Source organism: Dipodomys spectabilis, unplaced genomic scaffold (assembly GCF_019054845.1).
Source record: "Dipodomys spectabilis isolate Male_0828 unplaced genomic scaffold, ASM1905484v1 ptg000230l, whole genome shotgun sequence".
NCBI classification, from domain to species: domain Eukaryota; kingdom Metazoa; phylum Chordata; class Mammalia; order Rodentia; family Heteromyidae; genus Dipodomys; species Dipodomys spectabilis.
Genome location: NW_024870907.1, coordinates 6195158 through 6218414, shown reverse-complemented (window position 1 = coordinate 6218414; position 23257 = coordinate 6195158). Strand labels below are relative to the sequence as shown.

At 51.2% G+C, this 23257-nt stretch overlaps 1 protein-coding gene across 3 annotated transcripts in view; it reads left to right on the top strand.

The window, feature by feature from the left end:
- Window positions 1-23257, top strand: part of Tbc1d22a (TBC1 domain family member 22A) — a 351530-nt gene that overhangs the window by 19928 nt on the left and 308345 nt on the right. Inside the window, exons 2-4 of one of the 3 annotated variants that reach the window (XM_042697985.1) lie at window positions 6905-6961; window positions 7895-8250; window positions 11906-12082. In XM_042697985.1, coding sequence (XP_042553919.1) covers window positions 6905-6961; window positions 7895-8250; window positions 11906-12082 — 590 coding nt within the window. Of the gene's footprint in view, window positions 1-6904; window positions 6962-7894; window positions 8255-11905; window positions 12083-23257 lie in introns of all 3 variants that reach the window. The other 2 variants (XM_042697986.1, XM_042697987.1) reach the window with 2 other exon arrangements.

Below are 23257 nucleotides of genomic sequence, written 5' to 3'. Positions count from 1 at the left end.
CCATCATTTTTACTATAATGTGCCTAGAAGTGTTTCTCCTGGGATCTTGCTTGTTGGGTGTTCGATAAGCTTTTGTGATGTAGTTAAGATGGTCGTTTTTGAGGTGGGGAAAATTTTCATTGACTATCTTGTTAAATAGGTGTTGCATTCCCTTGCTCTGGAATTCCTCACCTTCGTCCACTCCGATTATGCGAAGGTTAAATTTTTTAGCATTATCTGCTTGCTCTTGAATTTCCCTTTGGTTTAATTTGAGTGATTTTTCCATATCTGTCACTTTTTGGTCCAGTTGGTGTATTCTGTCTTCTGTATCTGACACTCTACCTTCCATTTCATTCACTCTGTTGGCCGTGGCTTCTATTGTGGTTTGCATGGTGGAAATGGATCCCTTTATGGATTCAATGTTGGTTCTCAGAGTACTGATCTCACCTCTCAATGAGGTGAGATCAGTATGCATTACCTCTAATTTGGCGTTTATCTCACTTCTTACTGAGGTTTGTGCAGCTTCTATTTTTGCATCCAACTTTTGTTTGATGTCCTGTATATCTTTTGATAGTTCATCCTTGTGCTCTTTCAATTTCTGATCCATTTCTCGCTTTATTTCTTGAGTCATTGCCTCCAGCAACCCTTGGATGTAGTTTTTGTCTTCCATTCCTGCTTTGCTCCCACTGGGGCTCTCCCCTGCGTGGCTGCTGGCTTTTGAGGTGAGCTTGCTGTCCTGGGTAGTGGTAAACCTTGTGATTTTTCTCTGTGATTTTCGCATGGGGGTTCAGGAGACTGCTCTTCAATCTTGTTTTGGTGTGTCTGTCTTTGCTTGGTTGCTGATTCTGTATTGGTAGAGAGAGTCTGTGCCTGATCTGGATTCTGTTGGGAGCCTATTTCGAGCTGCTATTCTGACTTACTTAGGATTCTCAGCTCTCTGCTGTAGCAATTCCCGCCTTTGGAAGGGTTGAGCAGCCTAGACTGCTTGTGTTTGCTCCTGCGGGTGCTCTTGGGAAGATCAGATGCTCTGGATGCACTCTCCCAAATACTGGAGTCTGCTATGGGCTCCTGATGTGTTTTTGTTTGTTTGTTTTGGGCTGGTTGTGGGCTTGAACTCTAGGTTTGGGTGCTGTCCCTCAGCTCTTCAGCTCAAGGCTGGCACCCTACCATTTGAGCCACAGCCCCACTTCTGACCCTTTTTGCTTTGTTCAGGCGCCGGTCCCCGGGCCTGGTTCCGGCCCCAGCCTGGAGCGCGCTCGTTAGGCCTGTGCTAATGTGTATACCACCTAGGTTATGCAGCCTGGAGGACACAGTTCAAATTTCTTCTACTGTTGGTAGTCTTGACCCAGGGCGCTGTTCCTGGCTTGGGCATTTAAGCTCCCTTCCAGGGGCGCTCTTGCTCTGGCCTGGCCAGCAGAGTGTGCTCCACCGGCTGGTGGAGCTCTCGAACAGTTCCCAGTTTTAGTGGGTCCTGTGGTCCGGGTGTTGGGGTAGGGAGTCTAGGTCAGGGTCTGGGGATTCCCTCCAGCTCTGGTCTCCCTTGATGGATTCACTGTCCCCTGTTGGGTACTCACCCTGTAGGTCGTCAGTTGTTGTTGCAGTCCGAGTTCAGTTGGGGTGGTTGCGGGCTGGGTTGGGCGGCCCCCCGCCGGGTAGTTGCGATCGCGATTGGGCGGGTGGTCTGCCGACAGGTCCCTTTGTCGGGCTGCTGGTGCCGGGCGGCTTTGGCGGGATGGAGCCTCTCCTCTCCGGTGGAGAGTGAGGGGTGGGGGTGGGATCCTCGTGGAGACTCCCGGCTGGTAGGTTTCTCTGTTCCTGGCGATCCGCTGTTCTGCAATCCGGTACCTGGTGATCTGCAAGCAGCCCCCTGTGTCTCTGTGGCTCCGGCAGCCCCCGCCGGGCCAGCTGGCCGGCGGCTTGGCGCACTGCCGCGCAACCAGTAAAGGTTGGGGGAGGGGTCTTCGCTCTTCTCTGTTCTGAATTTCTTCTTTTCCTCTCTTTCTTTTTTTGTTATTTTCCACCTCTGGTTTTTCTCTGAGTGTTCGTCTTTTTGTTGTTGTAGGTCTCTTGGGGAGATTAAACGTTGGAACTCAAACTCTCTTTTTGGTTGGAGAGAGCTGTGGCATTTCCCTACTGCCCCGTCGCCATCTTGATCCACTTCCCCTAGTTTTTCTATGTTTGGGTATAAATAATTTTTTTTTAAGGAGCAACCAAAACTGAATTTAATGTGCTTCCATGACATGTTCCTGTAGTTATTATTATAGAACATTATAATAACAGGTTTTTTTTTGCTTTTATAAGTAAACTGTCAGACTTTTAGTACTTCATACTACATTGTACTTCCTTGTGCTTCCCAACCCTGAAACAGAGCTGGTATACAATAAACACTTGTTAAATTTTACTAGGTAATTTTAGGTTGTACAAGTAGATGTTTGATATAATTTAAATACTACAGGCATAGGAATGAATGGAAAATAGAAACTGAAAAGTGACCCAGTGTCTTATTTTCAGTGTATATTAAAGAGAATGTCCTCAAATTAGTGGGAAAAGGCAAGGTTATGTAACAAGTGGCTTTGGAGCAATGGATTTTTTTAAAAAAGCTTCCTACTAAACACAATGTAGTAAAGTAAAACAAATTCCAAAATGATTGCAAAGAGTCAAAGAAGAAAATGTGGAAGTATGAAGCTACACACAGTTGGGTATTTATGTAGTCTCAGGATGGGTAGCCTTTCTAGACGAAGCCCCGGAGTGGAACCATCGGCGAAGGGTAGAGGGGTGATTCCTGAGGCCCCTGTGTTAGTTCTGCTGACAATTCACAGGTTTTCTGGCTTACAGCAGCATAGGTGAAGCCTTAGGTTTTGGAGTCCAGAGCCTGACGTAGTTTTCCGGGTTGAATCGGGCTGCTGGCAGGGCTTGCTCCTGCTGAGGCCCCAGTTAGACGTGCCTGCTTTTCTGTCACTACCCCCATTGCTCTGGCTGTGGTGGTCATGTTTCTCTCTGGCCCCTTTGGCCAAAACTGGGAGCAAGTTTCCTGCCTTTTTTTTTTTTTTGTGTTGGTCATGGGGCTTGAAATTAGGGCCTGGCCACTGTCTCTGAGCGCTCTTGCTCAAAGGTAGTACTCTGCTACTTTGAGCCACAGCTCCACTTTTGGTTTTGTGGTGATTAATTGGAGATAAGAGTCTCACGGACTTTCTACCTGGGCTGGCTTTGAACCTCAGATCTCAGCCTCCTGAGTAGCTAGGTTGACAGGCATGAGCCACCAGCAACTGGCAAGTTTTCTGCTTTTAAACTTGTATTTAGAGTAGCCCCACCTAGATTACCCAGAGTAATCTGCCATCTCAAAGCTAATACTCTCTTTTGCTTTTTAATTTTTATTGTTATGATAAAGGAGATATACAGAGGAATTATAGTTACATAAGTGAGGTATGAGAACATTTCTTTTTGAACAATGTTACCCCTTCCCTCACTCTCTCCTAGTTTTTCCCTTCTGTAGGGCTAGTATTTTAATCACATCTGCAAAATTCCCAATTTAAGGCAACACAGTGATATCTGAGCACTGGGATCTGGACCTCTTTGGTGGGGCTGCTATTTTGCTGACCACACCACTCAAATGATTGAGAAGAAATTCTCTTTACAAAGAAAATTTTTTAATCGTTAAGAGGCTGAGCACTTGTTAGCACATGGACGAAAGATACCGATGGAGCCTGCTGCCGGTGGCTCAGGCCTATAATCCCAGCTACTCAGGAGGCTGAGATCTGAGGATCGCAGTTCAAAGCCAGCGTGGTAAGAAAGTCTGTGAGACTCTTATCTCCAATTAACCTGGAAGTGGAGCTGTGGCTCAAAGTGGTAGCCTGCTAGCCTTGAGCAAAAGTGCTAAGGGATAGCACCTAGGTCCTGAGTTCAAGCTCCACGACCGACAACAAACAAACAAAAAGTTACAAATGGTTTTCAAAGAGAAGAGGTTCAGATAAACAGCATTACAATAATTGGGAGGACACAGCCAACATTGTGGCCACTTTCTCTTGTTAAATTAGCAGAGACTGGCAGACTGCTGGGCTTGCTGTGCTTTGGCAATGTCGACGGGTGCTTCTTGATCTGTACTTCTGTCCCAGACATTCCATGTGCAGGAGTTTGTCCTCAGGAGGTTATCAGGATGTGCATGAGTGTTTGTCTCTACAGATGTTTTTGCAGTCTTGATAATCACAGGCAATTCCAGATGAACATTTCATAGTCATTATTGGTTAGACTCATTATGTTGCAGCCTTGTGGTGATATGGTGTAAAATTAGAGTTGACATTATCCAGGGAATGAAGTAACTAGTGCTCATTTCTGTTCCTACGGTTTTTGGCAGTAATGGAATTTGAACTCAGGGTCTGATGTTTGCCATGTCCCCAGCCCAGTTTCTGCGGCTTTAAAAACCTTAAAATTTGGGAGCTGGGAAGGTGGCTCAGTGGTAGAGCGCTTGCCTTGCATGCCTGAGACCCTGGGTTTGATTCCCCAGCACCACATAAGCAAAAAGAAAAAGACCAGAAGTGGCGCTATGGCTCAAGTGGTAGAGCGCTCGCCTTGAGCTGAAGAGCTGAGGGACAGCACCCAGGCCCAGAGTTCAGGCCCCATGACTGGACCCAAAAAAATAAAAGCTTAAAATTTGAAGTTTGGTGCTGGTGCCTCAGAGATTGGGAGGGTCACAGTTCCAGGTTAGCTCAGGCAACAAGTACCTGCTTGTAGTGGTGTGTGTTTGTTGTCATAGCTGTGTGGGAGGCCGATGGTTGGAAGGATTATGGCTCTAGGTCAGTCCAGGCAAGAAGGTTCACAAGACTCCCTGTCAGTGGTGGAAGCTGAGGACACGGGCGCGGGCCTGTCATCTAGCCACTGGGGAAGCAAGAGAGGGATTGAGGTCCGGGTCCGGGCTGGAGAAGAGTGAGACTTCACCTCCAGAATCACCACTGTGCAAAAAGGCTGGAGGTGCGGCACTAGCCCAGTGAAGCCCTGAATTCAAACTCTAGTACCCCCCAAAAAGGAGACAGGACAACTTCTAAAAAGTTAAAAAAATCATGGGGCTGGGAAGGTGGCTCAGTGGTAGAGTGCTTGCCTCGCATGCACGAGGCCCTGGGTTTGATTCCTCAGCACCACACAAGCAGAAAAAGCTGGAAGTGGTGCTGTGACTCATGTAGTAGAGTGCTAGCCTTGAGCTGAAGAGCTGAGGGACAGCGCCCAGGCCCAGAGTTCAGGCCCCACGACTAGAAAAAAAAATTATTAGGTAGTTGTTCGAAGAAGTTATGGTTCCATAAGTCAGGTTGTGAGTAAGGTGCTCCTGATTGATGCTACTCCCCCTTCAATCTCCCCATCCCCCCTTCTCATCCCTATTCTCAAGTTCTGCAGTCGAGTTTTGCATAATGTACAGTGAATATCATGACTGCATTTGCTCACCCTCCCTCCGTTGTGTGCCCCCCATCTGCCCTCCTTCCCCAAACATGTTTCCACTTCCTTCTTATTTTTAAACAATCGCAGATTTTCAAGAAGTTGCAGATAAAAATACAGGGAAGTCTGTATACTCTTTCCTCATGTTAACACTTTCAGATTTTTTTATGCTGCATGCATTCTCTTTGTGTATCAGACTATATAAAGTAAATAAATGATGAAGCTGAAGAATTACGTAATGAGATGGGGACATAGTCATGAAGGATTACTAAGTAAAGAAGATAATAGTTCCTTTAAAAACAGAAGCCATTCTCTAATTTCTCTGTAGACAACTGGGCCTAATCCGTGGTTGCCTTTGAAATGCCTCCCCGAGGTCCCGCAGCAGAACCTCACAGTGGTTCTCCCTGACATCTGATGTTAGCGTGTCAGCAAGCCGGGCTTGGTTTAGTTCACGTACCTGGAAGTGAGGCAGGCGTTCAGCTCAGACTGGCCGCTCTGGGATGCCACTGCTCACCTGTTCTTTCCATCTGTGCCCCGCCACCTTCAGGGGGCTGGGTTTCCCAGGCATCTCATGCTTGCAAGGTGCTGCCTTTACCAGGCCTCACCTTTGTTCCTGTGTCCTGGCTGGGAAGGGAGGAGAAGCGAGCGGCTGAGGCTGCAGGCTAGCCTGCCTGCCTGCCTGCCTGCCTGCCTGCCTGCTTCTCCCCCTCCCCCTGCTCTTTCCCTCCCCCTTTCTCTTTCCTTCCTCCCTTCTCTCCCTCCCTCCCTCCCTCCCTTCCTCCTGCCTTGTAACTAAGCTGATTTTAATTTTAGCTTTTATTTGTACAGCACATTTTTAATGGCCTTCATGATGACATTTTGACATGTCTGTAGTCTGTCTGTTTTAGTAGACTAACAGCTCCATTTTCCCTTTCCCTCTCCGAGGCCATTCTGGCCACCACCAGCCAAGGGCCGGACTCAGTGGCGGAGTGCCATGTGGCTTAGTTTGTTTCTGTCACTTTTCCAAATCAACAGTGATGACTTTAGTTTTAGAGTAAATCCATTTAGTCTTTGCAGAAGTTTTGTTTGTCTCCTTGGGCAGTCCTGCAGTGTCTTCAGGCGGAGTCATACCTGATGAGAATTCCCAGTCCTGCTTGTGAAATGCTGCTGGGGCCGTGGCCGCAGTGACCCTCAGTGCTCCCAGAGGCCTAGGCCCTGGGCTGACACTGGAGGCCCTGTGCAGGGAGGCGGCTGCAGGCCCGTAAGGGGCCTGCTTTCCCAGAGGGTCTGAATGCCTTGCCTGTGTCTTGGGTGTAGTTTGGTGGCACTGTTCATGCCTGCTCAGCTGGGCCCTAGGACCTTGGCCCGCTGCAGGGGGCCATGTGGCAGCCGATGGGGTGCTGCCTTCCCTGACGGGGCGGGGGGCCCTGGGTTGCTGGCTCTTTTCTTGATTCAGTGGTGTGATCTTTGGAAATTTGAAGAAGAAATGAACTTCTTTTCTCTTTCTTTCTTTGTTAAATGCCAGCATCCAGCATGTGTACGGAGCCCAGCACCCCCCTTTTGATCCACTGCTACATAGCACGTAAGTGACCTTTGCCCTCCCTGAGGGGGAGGCGGTGGTCCCTCCTCCGATCCGCAGTCTGGGCTGCTCTGTGTGTGACTGCTGTCCTTGTGACCTCCCTGCAGCTGGCCAGCCTTGCGTGGGGTGAGGTGGGGATGGGTCCCTGCAGGAATGGCTGACTGCTGCCCCCTAGCTGGCTGGTGGCCTGGACCCCAGCTGTTCTTAGGGGCCCCATGACTCCCTGCCTGGTTGCTGTCCTCTCTGCGCCAAGCCCTGGCTCTTCCATCACCGGGCCAGAGCAGAGGGTGTAGGACTCAACTCTGGTCTGACATGTTTCCTGACTCTTGGTGGGGCTGATGTGTGGCCATGGCCGGGGCAGTCTCCTCTAAGTGGAACTGCTTCACACCTGCACATCAGCGGCCATGTGCCCCGCACAGTCCCGCCTGCCCTGCGCCTGCAGCTGTGCCGTAGGGGTTTGGCTGACATGCTGCGGGGAGGATGTGTTTTCGGTCCCTGGCACCACGGCCCCCGCCCTGCAGGCTGGCCTGACCTTCCCTGAGATGCTGTCACTCAGTCTTCTTGAGCTTCTTCTACTCTTATTTTGAACCCCTGTGAGTTGTGTTTGCTTTCCCGTCACCCTCATCTAGCGTGAAGCGTCGTCTTGTTGGGATTCCATTCTGGCTGACTTAGCCTGAACGTTTTTTTTGGTCAGTCGTGGGGCCTGAACTCTGGGCCTGGGCGCTGTCCCTCAGCTCTTCAGCTCAAGGCGAGCGCTCTACTGCTTGAGCCACAGTGCCACTTCCGCTTTTTTTGGCTTATGTGGTGCCGAGGAGTTGAACCCAAGGCCTCATGCATGCAAGGCAAGCGCTCTACCACTGAGCCACCTTCCCAGCCCCACAGCATGAACATTGTTAAGCCTCTGGGCTGCGCAGTAAAGATGCTTTTGCTTTGCAGCTTGCTCAAGTCCACACCCAAGGTGCCTACCACCCCGGTGAAGGCCAAAAGGGTCAGCACGTTCCAGGAGTTTGAGAGCAACACGAGCGATGCGTGGGACGCGGGGGAGGATGACGATGAGCTCCTGGCCATGGCGGCTGAGAGCCTGAACACGGAGGTGGTCATGGAGACGGCCCACCGCGTCCTGCGCAACCACAGGCAGCGGCAGGGCCAGCCTGCTCCTCCCCAGCCGCCAGCGCACGAGCAGGAGCCAAAGCTCGTGGCAGAGCCGCCTGTGGCTGAGCTGCCAGCAGCCCCAAGCGGCGACCTGCGGCTGGTGAAGTCGGTCAGCGAGAGCCACACGGCCTGTCCTGCAGGTAGGCGGGGCCGCCGAGGAGGTGTGGGAGTTGAAGACCCCAAGGGCCATCTTCTACCCGGCATGCCTCTCCCAAGCAGGAGGGCAGCCTGCCCTTTCCCTTGCGTCCCAAAGTGCGTCCCAGAGTGCCTCTCCCTCCAAATGGCTGCGGGGGGGGGGGGGGGGGTCGTGGGAGGGGCGCAGGGAGCACAGGGGCTTGGGAAACCCCGCCCTCTGCGAAGGCACCATGGGCCCACCCCTCCCCAGGGTCGTCCTGGGGTCAGCACGTGCTCCCCACAGCTACAGGAGAGAGAACTGGGATCTGCCTGCTAGCAGATGCATGTCTAGGCTTTATGCGAGGCAACATTTCAAGAATAAAATACCCTCTAGGAATTGGTGACTTCTAAAGAGCGTTCCAGGTCTTCAGGTGAGAGTGGTCATTTGGACCTGGAAGTAGTAAACCCGCTTTGGAGTTTTCAGTTGGCTTCAAGTTGTGGTGTCTACTTCCTGCCTCCTGATCAGTTTGGGCGGATGCTCTCCAGCCATGACAGTCTCCGAGTGTTGGCAGGACTCCTCAGCTAGCTCCTTCGCTCACGCTGAACCATGATGTGCCATGGCGCCCGTTTGTTCAGATCTTTGGGGTGTGAATGGAGCTCCTGTGACACCCCCATTTCTGGGGATGGTCCAGACCCTAGATGCAGGGACTGAGGGCCAGGCTAAGGTGTCTATTTGGGGGTCCTGACCAGAGGCCAGGCCAGGCTGTGCGCCGCCAGGCGGGAGAGCCGTGGGATGTCACTGTGGGATGCCCCTACTGTAAGCCAAAGTGTGCGGTGCTCCAGGCACTGGGTGACTTGAGAAGGGGCCAGGATGTTGGCGGCGGTCCTTTACCCACCTAGGGTCAGCCTCTTTCCTCCGCTTCCTTTTGGGGCAAGCCTTTTTGAGAACTCCAGTATAATAGTGATGATGATAACAATGTTAATACTGGCATCTCTTGTTCATTTACTGTCTGGCAAGTTCTGCAGCCAGCCCCTTCAGTGATAAACCCGTTAAACTTTATAGCGACTCTTTAAACTCAGCAAACTTGCAGGAGGGCAGTGGCATTGTTACTCCTCCTTCTCAGGCGAGGCATCACTGGCTCTGAGCTGCTCACCCAGGGGTGGGCCTGTGCCTGTTCTCAGGGACTTTAGGTTGAGGCTTCAACAGATAAGCACACGAGTGGACAGCGTCCAGAGGCATCTGGGGGCTGTGGTCCCCGTGCTGTCCTGTTGAGGTAGGTCAGGGTGAAGGGTGAGGCTGTGAAGGCTACACAGAGGAAGAGAAGTCGGTTTCCTTTGAGCATCCCAGTGAGTTCTGTCCCCTGAGCACAGTTCTGTCTCTCCTGCCTACTGGACATGTCATTCCCTGCTTCTGTGTTCCTTTTTTTTTCATTAGTTATTATAAAGTTGATACCCAGAAGGGTTACAATTATGTTTTTTGTTTGTTTGTTTGCTGGTCATGAACTCTGGGCCTGGACGCTGTCCCTCAGCTCTTCAGCTAAAGGCGAGCACTCTACCACTTGAGCCATAGCTCCACCACCAGCTTTTTCTGCTTATGTGGTGCTGAGGAATCGAACCCAGGTCCTCATGCATGCAAGGCAAGCGCTCTGCCACTGAGCCACCTTCCCAGCCCGGGGTTACAATTATGTAAGTCAGGTATTCTGTGTTCCTCTGAGTATCTGTTGCCTCTCCCTTCCTGTGTGTCACTTGGGAAACTTTGGGCTACCCCTGGGCCTTAACCTTGGCCACCATCCTGGGCAGATGGTTGAGCTGAGAGTTCAGTGTAGTACGTGGCCACGGCTACCCTGCCCTGGGTCTCTTCTTTACCTTTGGACTTTCATGACTCCTCACCCCCCTTTCTTTTCTTTTCTCTTCTCTTCTCTTCGTGTGTGTGTGTGTGTGTGTGTGTGTGTGTGTGTGTGTGTGTGTGTGTGTGTGTGTGTGTGTGTGTGTGTGTGTGTGTGTAGGTTTTGGGGCTTGAACTCAAGGTCTGGTCTCTATCCCTGAGCTCTTTTGTTCAAGGCTAATGCTCCACTTCTGGTTTTCTGGTGGTTAATTAGAGTTAAGAATCTCATGGACTTTCCTGTCTGGGCTGGCTTTGAACTGCGAGTCTCAGATTTCAGCCTCCTGATTAGTGAGAATTAGAGATGTGAGACACCAGCATTAGACTCTTAACTTTCATGTATATATATATATATATATATATATATATATATATATATATGTATGTATTTTTTTTTTTTGTTGGTTGTGGGGCTTGAACTCTGGGTCTGGGCATTGTCCCTGAGTTCTTCAGCTCAAGGCTAGTGCTCTACCACTTGAGCCACAGTGCCACTTCCAGTTTTCTGGTGGTTAATTGGAAATAGGAAGTCTTATGGACTTTTCTGTCTGGGCTGGCTTTGAATAGCAATCCTCAGATCTCAGCCTCCTGAGTAGCCAGGATTATAGGTGTGAGCTACTGGCACCCGGCTTGCTAGATACCTTGATTGTCTTTGAGTGAACATAAAGTATGTTCACACTGGCGGGGTGGAGGGTGGTGGTGGAGGGGTGTGAGGTGCACTTTGTTTACTTAGGTCAGTGGCAGAAGCAAGTCCTTAGCTGAGCCAGGATCTGGAGGCCCCTGCGGTGTGGGCAGTGGGCTTGATGCAGCTGGGCCCTGCATTGATGGTCACTGAGCTGTGGTGAGGTGGGTGTGGATGGTGGCTGATGGTGATCCATCATTCTCTGTGGGACATCGATATGCCTTCATTCGGGCCACAGGAGACCTGGTCAGCGCTCTGTTTCTACAGGGGATGTTGCTGCTGCTTTGCGGTCCTCTTTTAGAGTTGGGGGCTACAGTTCTGGGTGGAAAGGGTGGGTCTTTGGGGGGGGGGTCATCCTTAATGGAGTCACACTGTCTCTCGACGAGCCTCTTGCCTGTTGGCCTTGGTAATGGCGTGTGAGTGACCGAGGCCTTCGCCGTCCCCTGCCTGTCTTCATGGGAGGATGGGACATGCGATGTTGCCTCCCTGCCTGGGTTTCCATCAGTTGGGGGCTCCTGTATGCAGAACGGGGGCACACCGGGCAGGGTGGGCGGGTGTGTGCTCTGGCACGACCTCAGTCCCTTCCTGGGGGTGGGTTGGGGGTCCTCAGGTGCCTACCTTCCTCCCGTTCCCTGTGCTGAGCTCCTGGAAGGATCAGGCTGCAGAAGAGGCAGACAAGCTCAGCAGCCGGGGAAGAGGGACCCTTGCCGTGTCCTGGTCGCTTGCTCCTGTCCCAGTTCCTTTGCAGGGCCGCCCTTCTCCATAGTGACGCAGCAGCCTGTCTCCTCTGCCACACACACTTCTCTCAGCATTCGGCCTGTTCTCACCCTGGCTGGCCGGATCTGGACCCCGGGCCCCATGGAAATCTCACCGCTAATGCTCCTGAGGGAGTTGGCCTCTTCCGGCTATCACGATTTGCTCTAATGCAGCAAGGCAGGCTGGTTTACTGCTGTTTGATGGGCGGAAGCAGGCCCGAGTGCTCACTGGGGGCTGACCAGGGAGGGAGCAGGGCCTGGGGTACTCACAGGGCGGCAGTGGGGAGGGAGCGGGCATGGAGGGCTCAGAGGGAGTGCGCGTGGTGAGGAGTGATCTGAGCATGTGCTAACCTTCACCCCTGCAGCGAGCGCCAGCGACGCCATCCCTCTGCAGAGACCCCAGTCTCTCCCGCACTCAGCCACCGTTGCGCTGGGAGGGACGTCTGACCCGATCGCCCTCGGGGGCTCAGCACGCAGTCACAGAGAGGCCTCCCGGCTGGACAAGTTCAAGCAGTTGCTCGCCGGCCCCAACACCGACCTCGGTGAGTCCCTGCAGGCTGGAAAGTGAGAGCAGTTTCTGGTGGTTTGGAAAGGAGGCCTTGTGTTCTGTCCCACAATGTGCTGCCTCCCTGTGCAGGTGCCTTGGGGAAAATCGACCTCGTGGGACACATGGCTGTACTTAGTTTCCTCTAGGTGGCTCCGGGGCATTTCCTAGGGTTTTTTGGTTCATTTTTCCCCCATTGCCTCAACACACCTTTCCGGCCGCTGTCCTGAAAGCCTGCTGCCCGGTGGCCATCCTCTGTTGATGCCACTCTGAGTTTTCTAGACGCTGGACCTTTTGGAGAATTAGGAGGGGGCCTTGGTCCTGAGAGCACTCCTAGCCAGGCACACATGTGACTAGACAGTAATGGGCCGTGCCTGGAGAGCCCAAGATGCAATGCCCAGCTCGGCCAGGAGGTGGCAAGTGGGGCACGCGGATGGGCCAGCGGGGAACTACAGCTAGAGATGTGCTTCTGGAAGATTCTCAGTCAGAGAGGTAGCCAGGGTCCCACAGGGGTCGGAAGGCTGCGGCTGCGGCTGTTTTGGAGAGTCCTCACAGTTCCTAAGGTACAGCTCCACTCTGAGTCTGGGCTGTGAAGGGTTTTCCTTGTTAATTTTCATCCTTTTTCGATTCATTAACGTACAGTATGTTACGTACCGTAACACGGATGTCACACGAACCCCTTACCCTGCCTGCTCACTATTCCAAGTGTTTCGTTCTGGAGGGGGCCTGTGCTGCTTTAGTCTTGAACAATATGTTGGATGGAATTTTATACGTAGAGAAAAGTTGCATAGTCTAAGTGACTCTCAGATATCCTTTGCAGTGTGTGCCAGTTGCTTACATTTTGCTCTGTCACGTTCTGCATGTGCATTTGTGTGTGTGTGTGTGTGTGTGTCGGTGTGTGAGAGCATGAGAGTGGGTGGAGATATTTTGTCCTTTACTCCAAAGATCTTCGTGTGTATTTCCAAAGAGTAAAAACATTCTCCCAGTATAGTCATAGTACAGTTGTCAAAACAAATGGAGCATTGATATGAAACTCTTTGAACAGTACTCTTGTTATAATCCATATCTACATTTTTCCAGTTATCCCAAGAATGTGCTTTTTATCTTTTTCCCTAGTCTACAGTTCAGAATGGGGCTGTACATTTCATTTGGTCATCCTGTGTCTGTGGTGTCTGCTGACTTGGGACAGTGGCTTGGCCGCCTCTCGTGGTTTTGATGTCATAGGCAGTTCCTTACAGAATGTCTGTCAGTGTGCATTCGTCAGTGCTCCTTCCTGATAAGGTATCGCCAGGGGTGGATGCTCTTTGCCGTAGGAGGCCTGTGGCGTTGGCTTGTTGTAGCCACGCTCATCACTTGGTGCTGATGCTGCCACATCTTTGCAATGAACCATATATTTCCCTTGGTAACTTAGCAGCGGCGTGGAGAGAGGCTTTGGAGTCTGAATTAGATGTTTTCCTTCTCCATGTGGATGGCAACACTGTTCTGCACCTCACTTTTAACTGTATGTTTTCACACAGTCGTTCATAGAGCATCGCGGAGCTCTCTGGACACTTACGGGTGCTACACACGCCCTCTACTGGTGGGCAGGTGTATCACCGATTCTCTGTTATTACGGACAACTGAGAACTTTCCTTTGGTGTCTGAACTCTGGTGATGGCATTTGCAGAGCATCCTTCACGGGAATGGGGAAGAGCGGGAGCTGCCTGTAGTTTTGGTTTCAGGACGGGGTGGCTGCACGTCCCATCTACAGAGACAGGATACCAAGGTGAACTGTGCGAGGGGCATGCGGTTTGAGGGGGCTGAGGCCCTTTCTCTACTGGCATGCCAGGGGCTCCTCTGCCCTCTGGATATCAGAGGAGGACTCCACTGGTGTCTGGGAGAGCGGGTTCAGGTGTTGGCCTGCCTGGTGCAGAACTTGAGCGAGTTTGCTGTCATGAGAACCTGTGCCTTGTTCATCCGAAAGACGTGATGACAGCAGGACTGAGTTTGCAGATAAATAAGAGAATTTGTAAAAATGCTTGTGACAGTGATAGGCACACCGCAAACTCTTACTATGTCTCCACCCTGTGCTTTCATCATCATTATTCTTTTCTACTTCCGTTTGTCTTATCTTCTTCCTTTGGTTTTTGTGTATGTTTGTTTTCTGAAATGTTCTCACTATATAGTCAAGGCTGGCCTCGAAGTCATGATCCTCCAAGCTCAGCCTCCCGTGTTCTGGGATTCCAAGTGTGTGCCCCTATTCCCCAATAACTTTGTTTTTATAATGCTGCTTATAGTAGCGTGGTTCCTTTAATGATCAATGCTAAGTGAATCAGTGTTTTCCTGGTTTTGTATAATTGTTCCCAGTTGCAGGCTGGCAGCAGGAAATGTCAGATGGTAACAGACTCATTTGATGGGTGTCCCGTTCTGGTCAGGCTTGGAGTAGCAGCTGGGATCTTCTTGTGGTCTTTGTCAGTGGAGCACTGTTTGAAAAATAAGATCATACTTCCATATAAGGCTTTGAGTGCGTGTTAAAAGAATGTGAGCTTGTGTGGGCAGGTTGGAAGGCTAACATGTCAAAATCAAATTATTTTGGTAGGTTGGTGCAGTTATGGATTTTTTTCCCTTCTTCAGAATTCTATTTAAATATCAAATTTGAAACCAGAAAGTTAAGGCCAGAGGTTTCAAAGATAAACAATTACTGGGTTTATATTTAGTGGCAAAAGAAAACATAGCCAGTAAATTGCTCGTTTTCCTAAAGCCTAAAGGTAGCTCTGAGGACAGTGGAATACATTATCTTCACATTTCGTAAAGCCCTAAGTGGCAAATATTTGCCAATGTTGGAGAAGCAAATCGCTGGTGTGCAGAATGCCCCCAAAAACGCGCCTACCTGCTAAATACCAACGTCCAGCCGAGGGCTGCTTTCTTTGTTTAGCTTATGTTCTGTTAGGAGCCCAGGGATGAAAGTAGCAAATAGAACTTAACAGCTCATTCCTCTCTTCCCGTTGACTCAATATTTACTCATACAAAGATGGCCTGCTTTGAGGAAATGGCACTTGGAGGCGGTGCTTCTCGCGTGTGCCTGGTGAATGGAGTGCCGTTTGGCGCCATGCGAGCCACACGCTCTCCTGAGGCTGCCCTGCGGCGGTGGGGCCCGGGAGGATGCGCTGTGCAGCTCGGCACTGGCACTTGCTAGCCTCAGAAGCAGCAGGACAGAAGGCGTCTCCCTTCCCTGTGAACACAGGCACACAGCGGAGCTCCTGTTCCCCAGGTGAGCATCCTGTCTGGGCTCCAGGGTCATAGCTTTGGATGGAGGGAGGAAGGTGACAAAGGTGGGAGCTGTGTGCGGGGAGAGCTGAGGTGAGCAGATGCCATGTCTGCTGGAGCCCTGCCCTGCTGGGCCTGCGATAGTGGGAGACAGCGACCGCTCGCACTCAGCGCCAATTGTGGTATGGGCCGTGCCCCTGCTCCTGGTGTGTAACTGACTGTCCAAGTGGCAGCCTTGGGCCTGTCCACTGCGAAGGGGCCCTCAGGCCTGCCTTGCAGGGCCCTGGAGGCAGGAAGGAGGTAATTCATGTGAAGTTCCTAAAGTCTCTGTTTATTGAACACCTGCTGTTTGTAGGCATTGGGAAGGAACAGGGAGCCAGACCTGCATGGGCTCTGTTCCCAAGGAAGTGGCATTCTCGCATGGAGACAGACAGTCAGACAGACAGACGCACCTCTAGTACTTCTGAAGCCATCAGCTGGCAGTTGGTGCCATGTGTTGGTGGCTGTAATCCTGGCTACTGAGGAAGCTGAGATCTGAGGATCACAGTTTAGAGCCAGCCAGGGCAGACACATCCATGAGGCATTTATCTCCAGTTAACCTGCGAAAAGCCAGAAGTGGGGGTGTGGTTCCTATGGGCTTGAGTGAACAAAGGGAGTGAGAACTTACAGCCCTGAGTTCAAGTACTGGCATCAAAAAGCAAAACAAACAAAACCAAAAAGGCAGTTGGTGCCTGAGGAGAGGGGCATGTCTGGCTGCTGTTTCTGAGTGGGTGCTGGCAAAGCCCCACTGGAGGAGGGTGCTTTCCCTGGGGCTGTACAAAGGGCGGCACCTGGGGATGAGGAGGGCACTCCGAGGAGAGGGGCCAGGGCGGGGAGGGCTGCAGGCCTAGAGCCTGCTGTAGTGGAGGAAGGGAAAGCGGCTGCAGAAGGTCCTGGGCCCCTGGGGACAGGGGTGTGAGGAGAGTCAGCGTGGCAAGAAGGCCTGAAGCAAGCAGGTGCCACTGGAGCCTTGTATCCGGGTGCCGCCAGTGGGCTGGGCAGGTCCCTTCCCCCTCGGGCAGCTGCTCGGGGAAGGGAGGGAAGTCAGGGTGGGAGCTGAGTCTGGGGGTAGGTGGCTGGGGCAGTGGCTTCCAGGCACTGTTCAGTGGGGCTGATAGAGTTGGGGGCTGAATGATTGGACGTTTTCCCTGTGGAATGAGAGAAGCTTCGTCATACTTTGTAACCTGGGGACCACAAGGTTAGGGGAGCAGCTGGGAAGCGTAGCAATCAGAGCGTGGTCGGACTGCTGAGGAGTCAAGATTCATGGCCCTCGGAACCAGAGCAGGGACAGCGATGTATTTAGATCCTACGCGAGCTCACGGCTGCTGCCACTGTACACTCGGTGCTAGTCATCCTCCCCCCACCGGCCCCGGGTGCTCCCTGCCCCCCCCCCCCCCCCCCCCCCCCCCCCCCGCCACTGGTCCCCTGCTGAGGAAGTCGTCAAGGTTAGGTAAGCCCTGGGTTTGGCAGCCTTGTGGCGATCACACTGGGCATTACTAGTGCTTTCCAGAGGCCCCAAATGTTCCTCTCCTGGTGTGTGTGTGGGGTGTTTGATGAGACTCTGCCTTCTGGGCCAGGTGGAGAGGGCTTGCTGAAGGGATGCCTCCCTTGAGCTGTGGCCTCCTTCCCAGCAGTCAACCAGCCAGCGCCCCATGCTTCCCTCTAGTGGCCAGACATGGGCATTGCAGCCCGTGCCACGCACAGCACATGGGGCTGCTCTGAGCTCCATGTCCATGCGTTGGGTTGGAGTGTGAGTAGATGCTTGTGTGTGCCTGTTGGTGCTCAGTGTGTTCACTGAAAGGTGAACACAGTCTCTGAAGAGGTAATTGAGAAATATAGAGAGAGTACTAGATAATCCAGCTCTGGACTCTGCCTACCTGAACAGGGCCGCTGTGAGTTACTAGAATGTAAAGACTCTAGTGTACAGGACACAGATCTGGGCTTAGTCTTTGTGGAAGCTCCTCCTCCATCATTCCTGTGCACCCAGTGTCTGGGTCACAGCCCGCTGCTGGTCTCTAAGGATGGGATGTGTCCTCCTCTCTTCCTCCCCCAGCCTCCTCTCCCCTGCTCTCCCCATGCCTCCCTCTTCCCTGCTGTGCCCTGTCCCCCTGCTCCGTACCTCCACTTGGCTGTCTGTCTGTCTCTTTTCCGTGGTCCTCTGTTTTTGACCCAGTGGCTTAGGTAGGCCTGCTTGCATCCCTTCTGATCAGAGGTGCGGACTGCTTTGAGCTCCAGAGTCTGAGCCTGTTGAGCCAGTTCAGTTTCGGGTGAAGCTTCCTCATGTCCCTCTGTAGATGGGTGCCGGTGACTCATTTCTTCCTTCCTCTGTGGGGAACACCAGCATGGCCAGGGCCTCCACACTCCCTTCCCGCAGCCCTGGAGCTCTGCCTGACTTGCTTCCTCCAGATCCGTGTTCAGATGCCACCTCTTGGTCAGGCTGTCCTGACTGGGCTGTGAACAGCATGCCCTGTTCCCGCTGGGCCTGTCTTCTGCTTTCTTTCCAGAGCATCCCTCACCACCTCCACCGGCGTGTAGCCCTTGCGTGTCCCACAGGCCCATGCTCCAGTATAAGCCCTAGCAGTGCACGTGGGACAGGCCCGTGCTGGTTTGCAGATCGTGGGTTCTTAGCTCTTAGCTTGTCTTTGCCAGTCTGTGGACTTCCCTAGTGTCGGCGGCCTCTGTTGTGGCCCCCCCCCCCCCCCATGAGGAGCATGTCTGCCAGTTCTATGTGCTATTTTCTCATTGATAGGTTTCTGTAGTATTATCAATGGGATTAGTTTTAAAAGCTGCAGAAACTGAAAAGGTTATAAATGCAATAGACTAAAAATTGTTTGTCCCACTGTATCTGTTGTAGAGTTTGCTTTCTCTTTTCATCTGACTTAGTCTGTGCTAATCAGTGTTTGCCAGTCCACGAAGTTCTCCATGGCGCCTTTTCTGCTGTCCTGCCGTCTGTTGGGCTCTTGTATATCACATGGTCAGTTCTGTGTGTGTGTGTGTGTGTGTGTGTGTGTGTGAGTGTGTGTCATTTTCACTGCTAGGTGTGGTGTTTGGGCAGCATGTAATATCACTAGCTTCAAACGACCATAGTGAATATGATTTGTTGAAAGTTAAGTATTTCATTTAATACAGTTGAGTGTATAATTGGTTTAATAGGACCCTTTTAAGGCCCTTTCAGAGAGCTTGTTTCTATTGAGTAATGAATTGTGGTATGTAATCTTAAGAGCAAATATAAAATGTGTTTTTAAGTCTACTGTATAGTTTTAAAGGAACAGTTTGCAGTTTGCCTTTTTTCTCTTAAAATTTCTATAGGTTTGGGTATTCTACTTTCTGTAGACTTGGGTATTAAGTGATTGGGTAGTTATGAGACTGGCATATGTTTTCTGCGTTCGAGGGGGAGGAGAAGGAACATGGAGAGGGGATGTAAGAACTGCTGGACACTCCTCGCTTGCTCCTTGCTCTTGCAGCATTTGCACTTGTAGCTGTTTGTCGTGTTCTTGAATAGGGTTGAGTTTGTGCTCACTGCCTTGGTATGGACTGTGAGTCTCTCATAGGCCATGGCAGTGAACCATGAGTCCGTGAACTCCAGGAACCTGTAACAGCGCATCTGTGCATTGGAGATGGAGGGGCCAACAGCTGTCAACGGCTGCTTCACAGTCTACACGGGGTACACGTGTTAACGGGTGGCTGGGGCAACAGTCAACATGGGTACACATGGTAAGGGTTGCCTGGACTACGTGTTTGCTGCAGGTCACAGGAAACAATACTGAAGGGCCTTGAATTGGGCAGGGGTTTGTTTTTCCCTGGGAGGCGTCTGGAGGTAGGTGGCTCTCTGGCTCAGCAGTTGTCATCAGGAATCTAAGCTCCGAGTCACGTGTACATGCCAGGTGCTGGTCATTGACCTGCGGTGCCAAGAGTAGGCACCTGGCCTGTGTCTTGTCATCACTAAAGCCGACGTCTCTTTGAAGTATAGTCCAGGTTGGTGGTGAGCTTGGCATCCTCCTTTCCTCACAGAAAGCAAGAATTACTTTTAACAGAGCTGAGTGTCATGGCCACTGGAACTGTGAGGATGGTGACAGATGATGATGTAGTGACGGTAAGGTGACATCAGAGGGCGGTTCGGTGATGTTGGTGATGGTGTGGTAAAGCCTGTGATGGAGATGGTAGTGAGGGCCATTGACTGCTGATGGTGATAGTTGGGTCACAGTGGTGAGGGTGTTGGTAAGGGTGGTGGTGTGGTGGTGATAGCGGTGGTGGTGGTGGTGGTGGTGGAGGTGGTGGTGGTGGAGGAGGTGGTGGTGGAGGTGGTGGTGGTGGAGGAGGTGGTGTGGTGGTGATAGCGGTGGTGGTGGTGGTTGGTGGTGTGGTGGTGATAGCGGTGGTGGTGGTGGAGGTGGTGGTGTGGTGGTGATAGCGGTGGTGGTGGTGGAGGTGGTGGTGTGGTGGTGATAGCGGTGGTGGTGGTGGTGGTGGTGGTGGAGGTGGTGGTGATAGCGGTGGTGGTGGTGGTGGTGGTGGTGGAGGTGGTGGTGGTGGAGGTGGTGGTGTGGTGGTAGTAGCGGTGGTGGTGGTGTGGTGGTGTGGTGGTGGTAGTCTGGTGATGTGATGGTGGTGTCTCACTGGGGGCTGATCCTTAGGTGCTAAGGAGTTAGCTCCGTGTCTATGTAATGAATCCTTTTGCTTGTGGTGCTCTGACTACTTGGCCACTGCACTGCGCTGCCTTGCCGTCCCCTGCCAGGGTGGCAATCAGTGTTCACAAAGCCCCTCCTGCAGGTTTCTTACTCAGTTGTCACTGAGTCTGTGTGACACGTGGGGTGGTAGGAGCTGGTGATCACGGTTTGCAGAGGAGTAAGGTGAGGCTTGGAAAACACCGAGGGCCGTCTGCAAAAGATTAGAAGGCTGAGGGGCCATCTGCCTGTTGGAAACCAGCGTAGCAACCGTTTGATTTAATTTAGGGTTCTCTATGTTATATACTATATTACGTGTTTCGGTAGGGAAATGAAAAATTCATTTTTAGAAATTTGAAGCAGGAAACAAAAAAAGGAGAAAAAGAATAACAAAAGAAATTTGATATGGGATCAAATCAAGCTGATGAAGAAACCGTGGCGTCCTGTCTGATGTCTAGCGGCGTGGGGGATGGGAGTGCTGGAGGTCCAGTGGCCATCCCTCCTGGCTTCTCTGGATGGCACACTTCAGAGTAAAGAAGAAGCTGGGCTCTTGCAGAAAAGCAAAGCGTGGTACCTCCCCCACCCCCTGATTCTATTGTGTAAGATGTGATGGGGCCAGGTGGCTCTTTGATGGCTTTTAGCCAACTCTTGAGGAAAATATAGACTCTGGGACTTTCTGGTACAATTCTATACAATATTGAAATTGATCCTAAAGAAAAAAAGTTCAAACTTGTCTAGCCGGGAGTAGTGGTCCAAGCCTGTAACCCCAGCGCTTGGGAAGCTGCTGCAGGATAATTTACAGTCTGGACTACCGTGGGCTACACAGGGAGACCCTGTCTCAGAATACACACAAAGCAAACAAAAGCCAAACAGCCAAAAAGGACTCCCCACAGACAAACAGACAAGACCCACAAGACCATTTTTCTTAGGATAAGATATTCTAAAAATGTAAAAACAAAAAGGTTACCGCCCTCATCTGCCAGGGCTGCTGTGATCAAACACCAGACCCATGATTTACACACCTGGCATGCTTGTAGCTTTGGAGGCTGGGGATCCGTGCTGAAGGTGTTGGCTGATTCATTTTCTGGTGAGGACTCTTGCGCTTAAAGATGTCACTCTGTCTGTGCTGTGCACTGTCGCTCCCGTTTGTGTGTGTGTGCAGTTGCCAGGGCTGTCAGACTGGGACCCTCCAACCCCCATGACCTCACCTGCCGTCAGTGGCCTGTGTATGGGCCTCATCTCCAAGTCCTGTGTGGCGTAGAGTACCCTCACTAGGTCGTATGGGCTAACTCTAGATTGAACCCATGCGTTTGTTTTAGGTTCTAAAAATAGGATCAACTACATTATGGAAAGCAAGAAGTCTTAATTTCCAGTTACCCTGTCACCTTGGCTGGGTCGGATCTTGGGATTCAGTTAGTGTGGGGACAAGGACATGGGTCTGGGTGGGGTCCAGTGCAGCCACGCTTAGCCATCTCTCAGCAGAGTAACCTGGACAGCGTCCCTGTTTTTGATGAGCGCCGTCAGCTTCAGTGTTGTCATCTGAGAGACGGGTGGCACTGCTTTGGAGGCGTGTGAAGACCGTGCTGGGCACGGTTAGCAGATCATGGCCTGGCACACAGCCATGCGGCGTCCCCACCCCCAGGCTAGCCTTTTATTCCCAGTTAATATTACATAATAAGCTTTTCATGTTGCCACCTTCGTCCTAACCATCATTTTTAAAATAGCTGTGTAGTTTTGAAAATGTTCCTTGCTTAAAATTGTTATTAGAGTTGTTTATCTGTCTAACTCAATATTTAATTGATAGGCTTAATCAAGACCTAGACATGTTTAACAGTCATGTTGACTTGCAACATAAACTCTGGTAACAAAAGTGGTGTTTGTTGATGTTCCGGGGCTGGGAAAAGAGGTTCTAGGAATTCTGAAGCCTTGCTGTAGGGTCTGGGACCCAGCAGTACTTATTCTTTATTTTTCATTCACTCATTATTTTAATTGAAAGAGCTGCATTCTAATACAAAGTGGAGGCTCTGAGATGCTCCCTGATGGCTCACACAGTGACAAGTCTCTCAAGATCCAGCCGCCACCCTGCTGTTTCTGGTCTCCTTCCAGAAATGGCTGCACATATTTGGTAAGGACATATAGGTGTGTGTAAGTGTACTGTCTCCTTCCTATTCTTTGAAAAGAACAAGTGGGAGCATGTTGGTGCTCTGTGCTCTTTTCCTTACTGATGTGTCTACCTGGCAGAGGAGAACCCAGGGTAAGGAGATGCTCAGCAGACGCGCCCTGCCGAGTGTCCGAGTGGTGTACGTATCATTACATGTTCAAGAACAGTTGTCTTCTTAAAAAAGTTGAAGTGAGATTTGAATAACACGTAGCAAACCATGTTAGGTTATTTCAGTGTATTTAGCACATCCATCTGCCAAGCAGCCGTGACTCCAGCTTCCCTAATGCACAAGAACCAGAAGTTGTCATTGGAGGGTTTTCCTTTTCCTTCCCTCCCTCCTTCCCTTCCTTCCTTCCTTCCTTCCTTCCTTCCTTCCTTCCTTCCTTCCTCTCTCTCTCTCTCTCTCTCTCTCTCTCTCTCTCTCTCTCTCTTTCTTTTCTCTTTTCTTTTCTTTCTTTCTTTCTGTTGTGGGGCTTGAACTCTGGGCCTGGGCACTGTCCCTAGCTCTTCAGCTCAAGCTGAGTGCTCTACTACTTGAGCCACAGTGCCACTTCTGGTTTTCTGGTGATTAATTGGAGATAGGAGTCTCACAGACTTTCCTGACTGGGCTGGCTTTGAACTGCAATCCTCAGATCTCAGCCTCCTGAGTAGCTAGAATTACAGGTGTAAGCTGCTGGTGCCCAGCTCTTTTTTTTAAAAACAAACAAAAGCAAAAACGTATTGATAATGACCTAATTGGGTTTTTTGGTTGTTGTTGTTGGTCATGGGGCTTGAACTCTGGTTCTGGGTGCTGTCCCTGAACTTTTCAGCTTAGTGCTCCACCACTTGAGCCACAGAGCCACTTCTGGTTTTCTGCTGGTTAATTGGTGATAAGAGTCTCATGGACCTAACTGCTGGGCTGGCTTTGAACCACGATCCTCAGATCTCAGCCTCCTGAGTAGCTGGGATGACAGGTGTGACCGCTGGCACCCGGCAGGGGCTTTTATTTTTAAGATCATTAAACGGTGAGCCCTTCCTGGGACCATCCAGGGGTGTCTCTTTGGCATGTCCCATGATCACACGC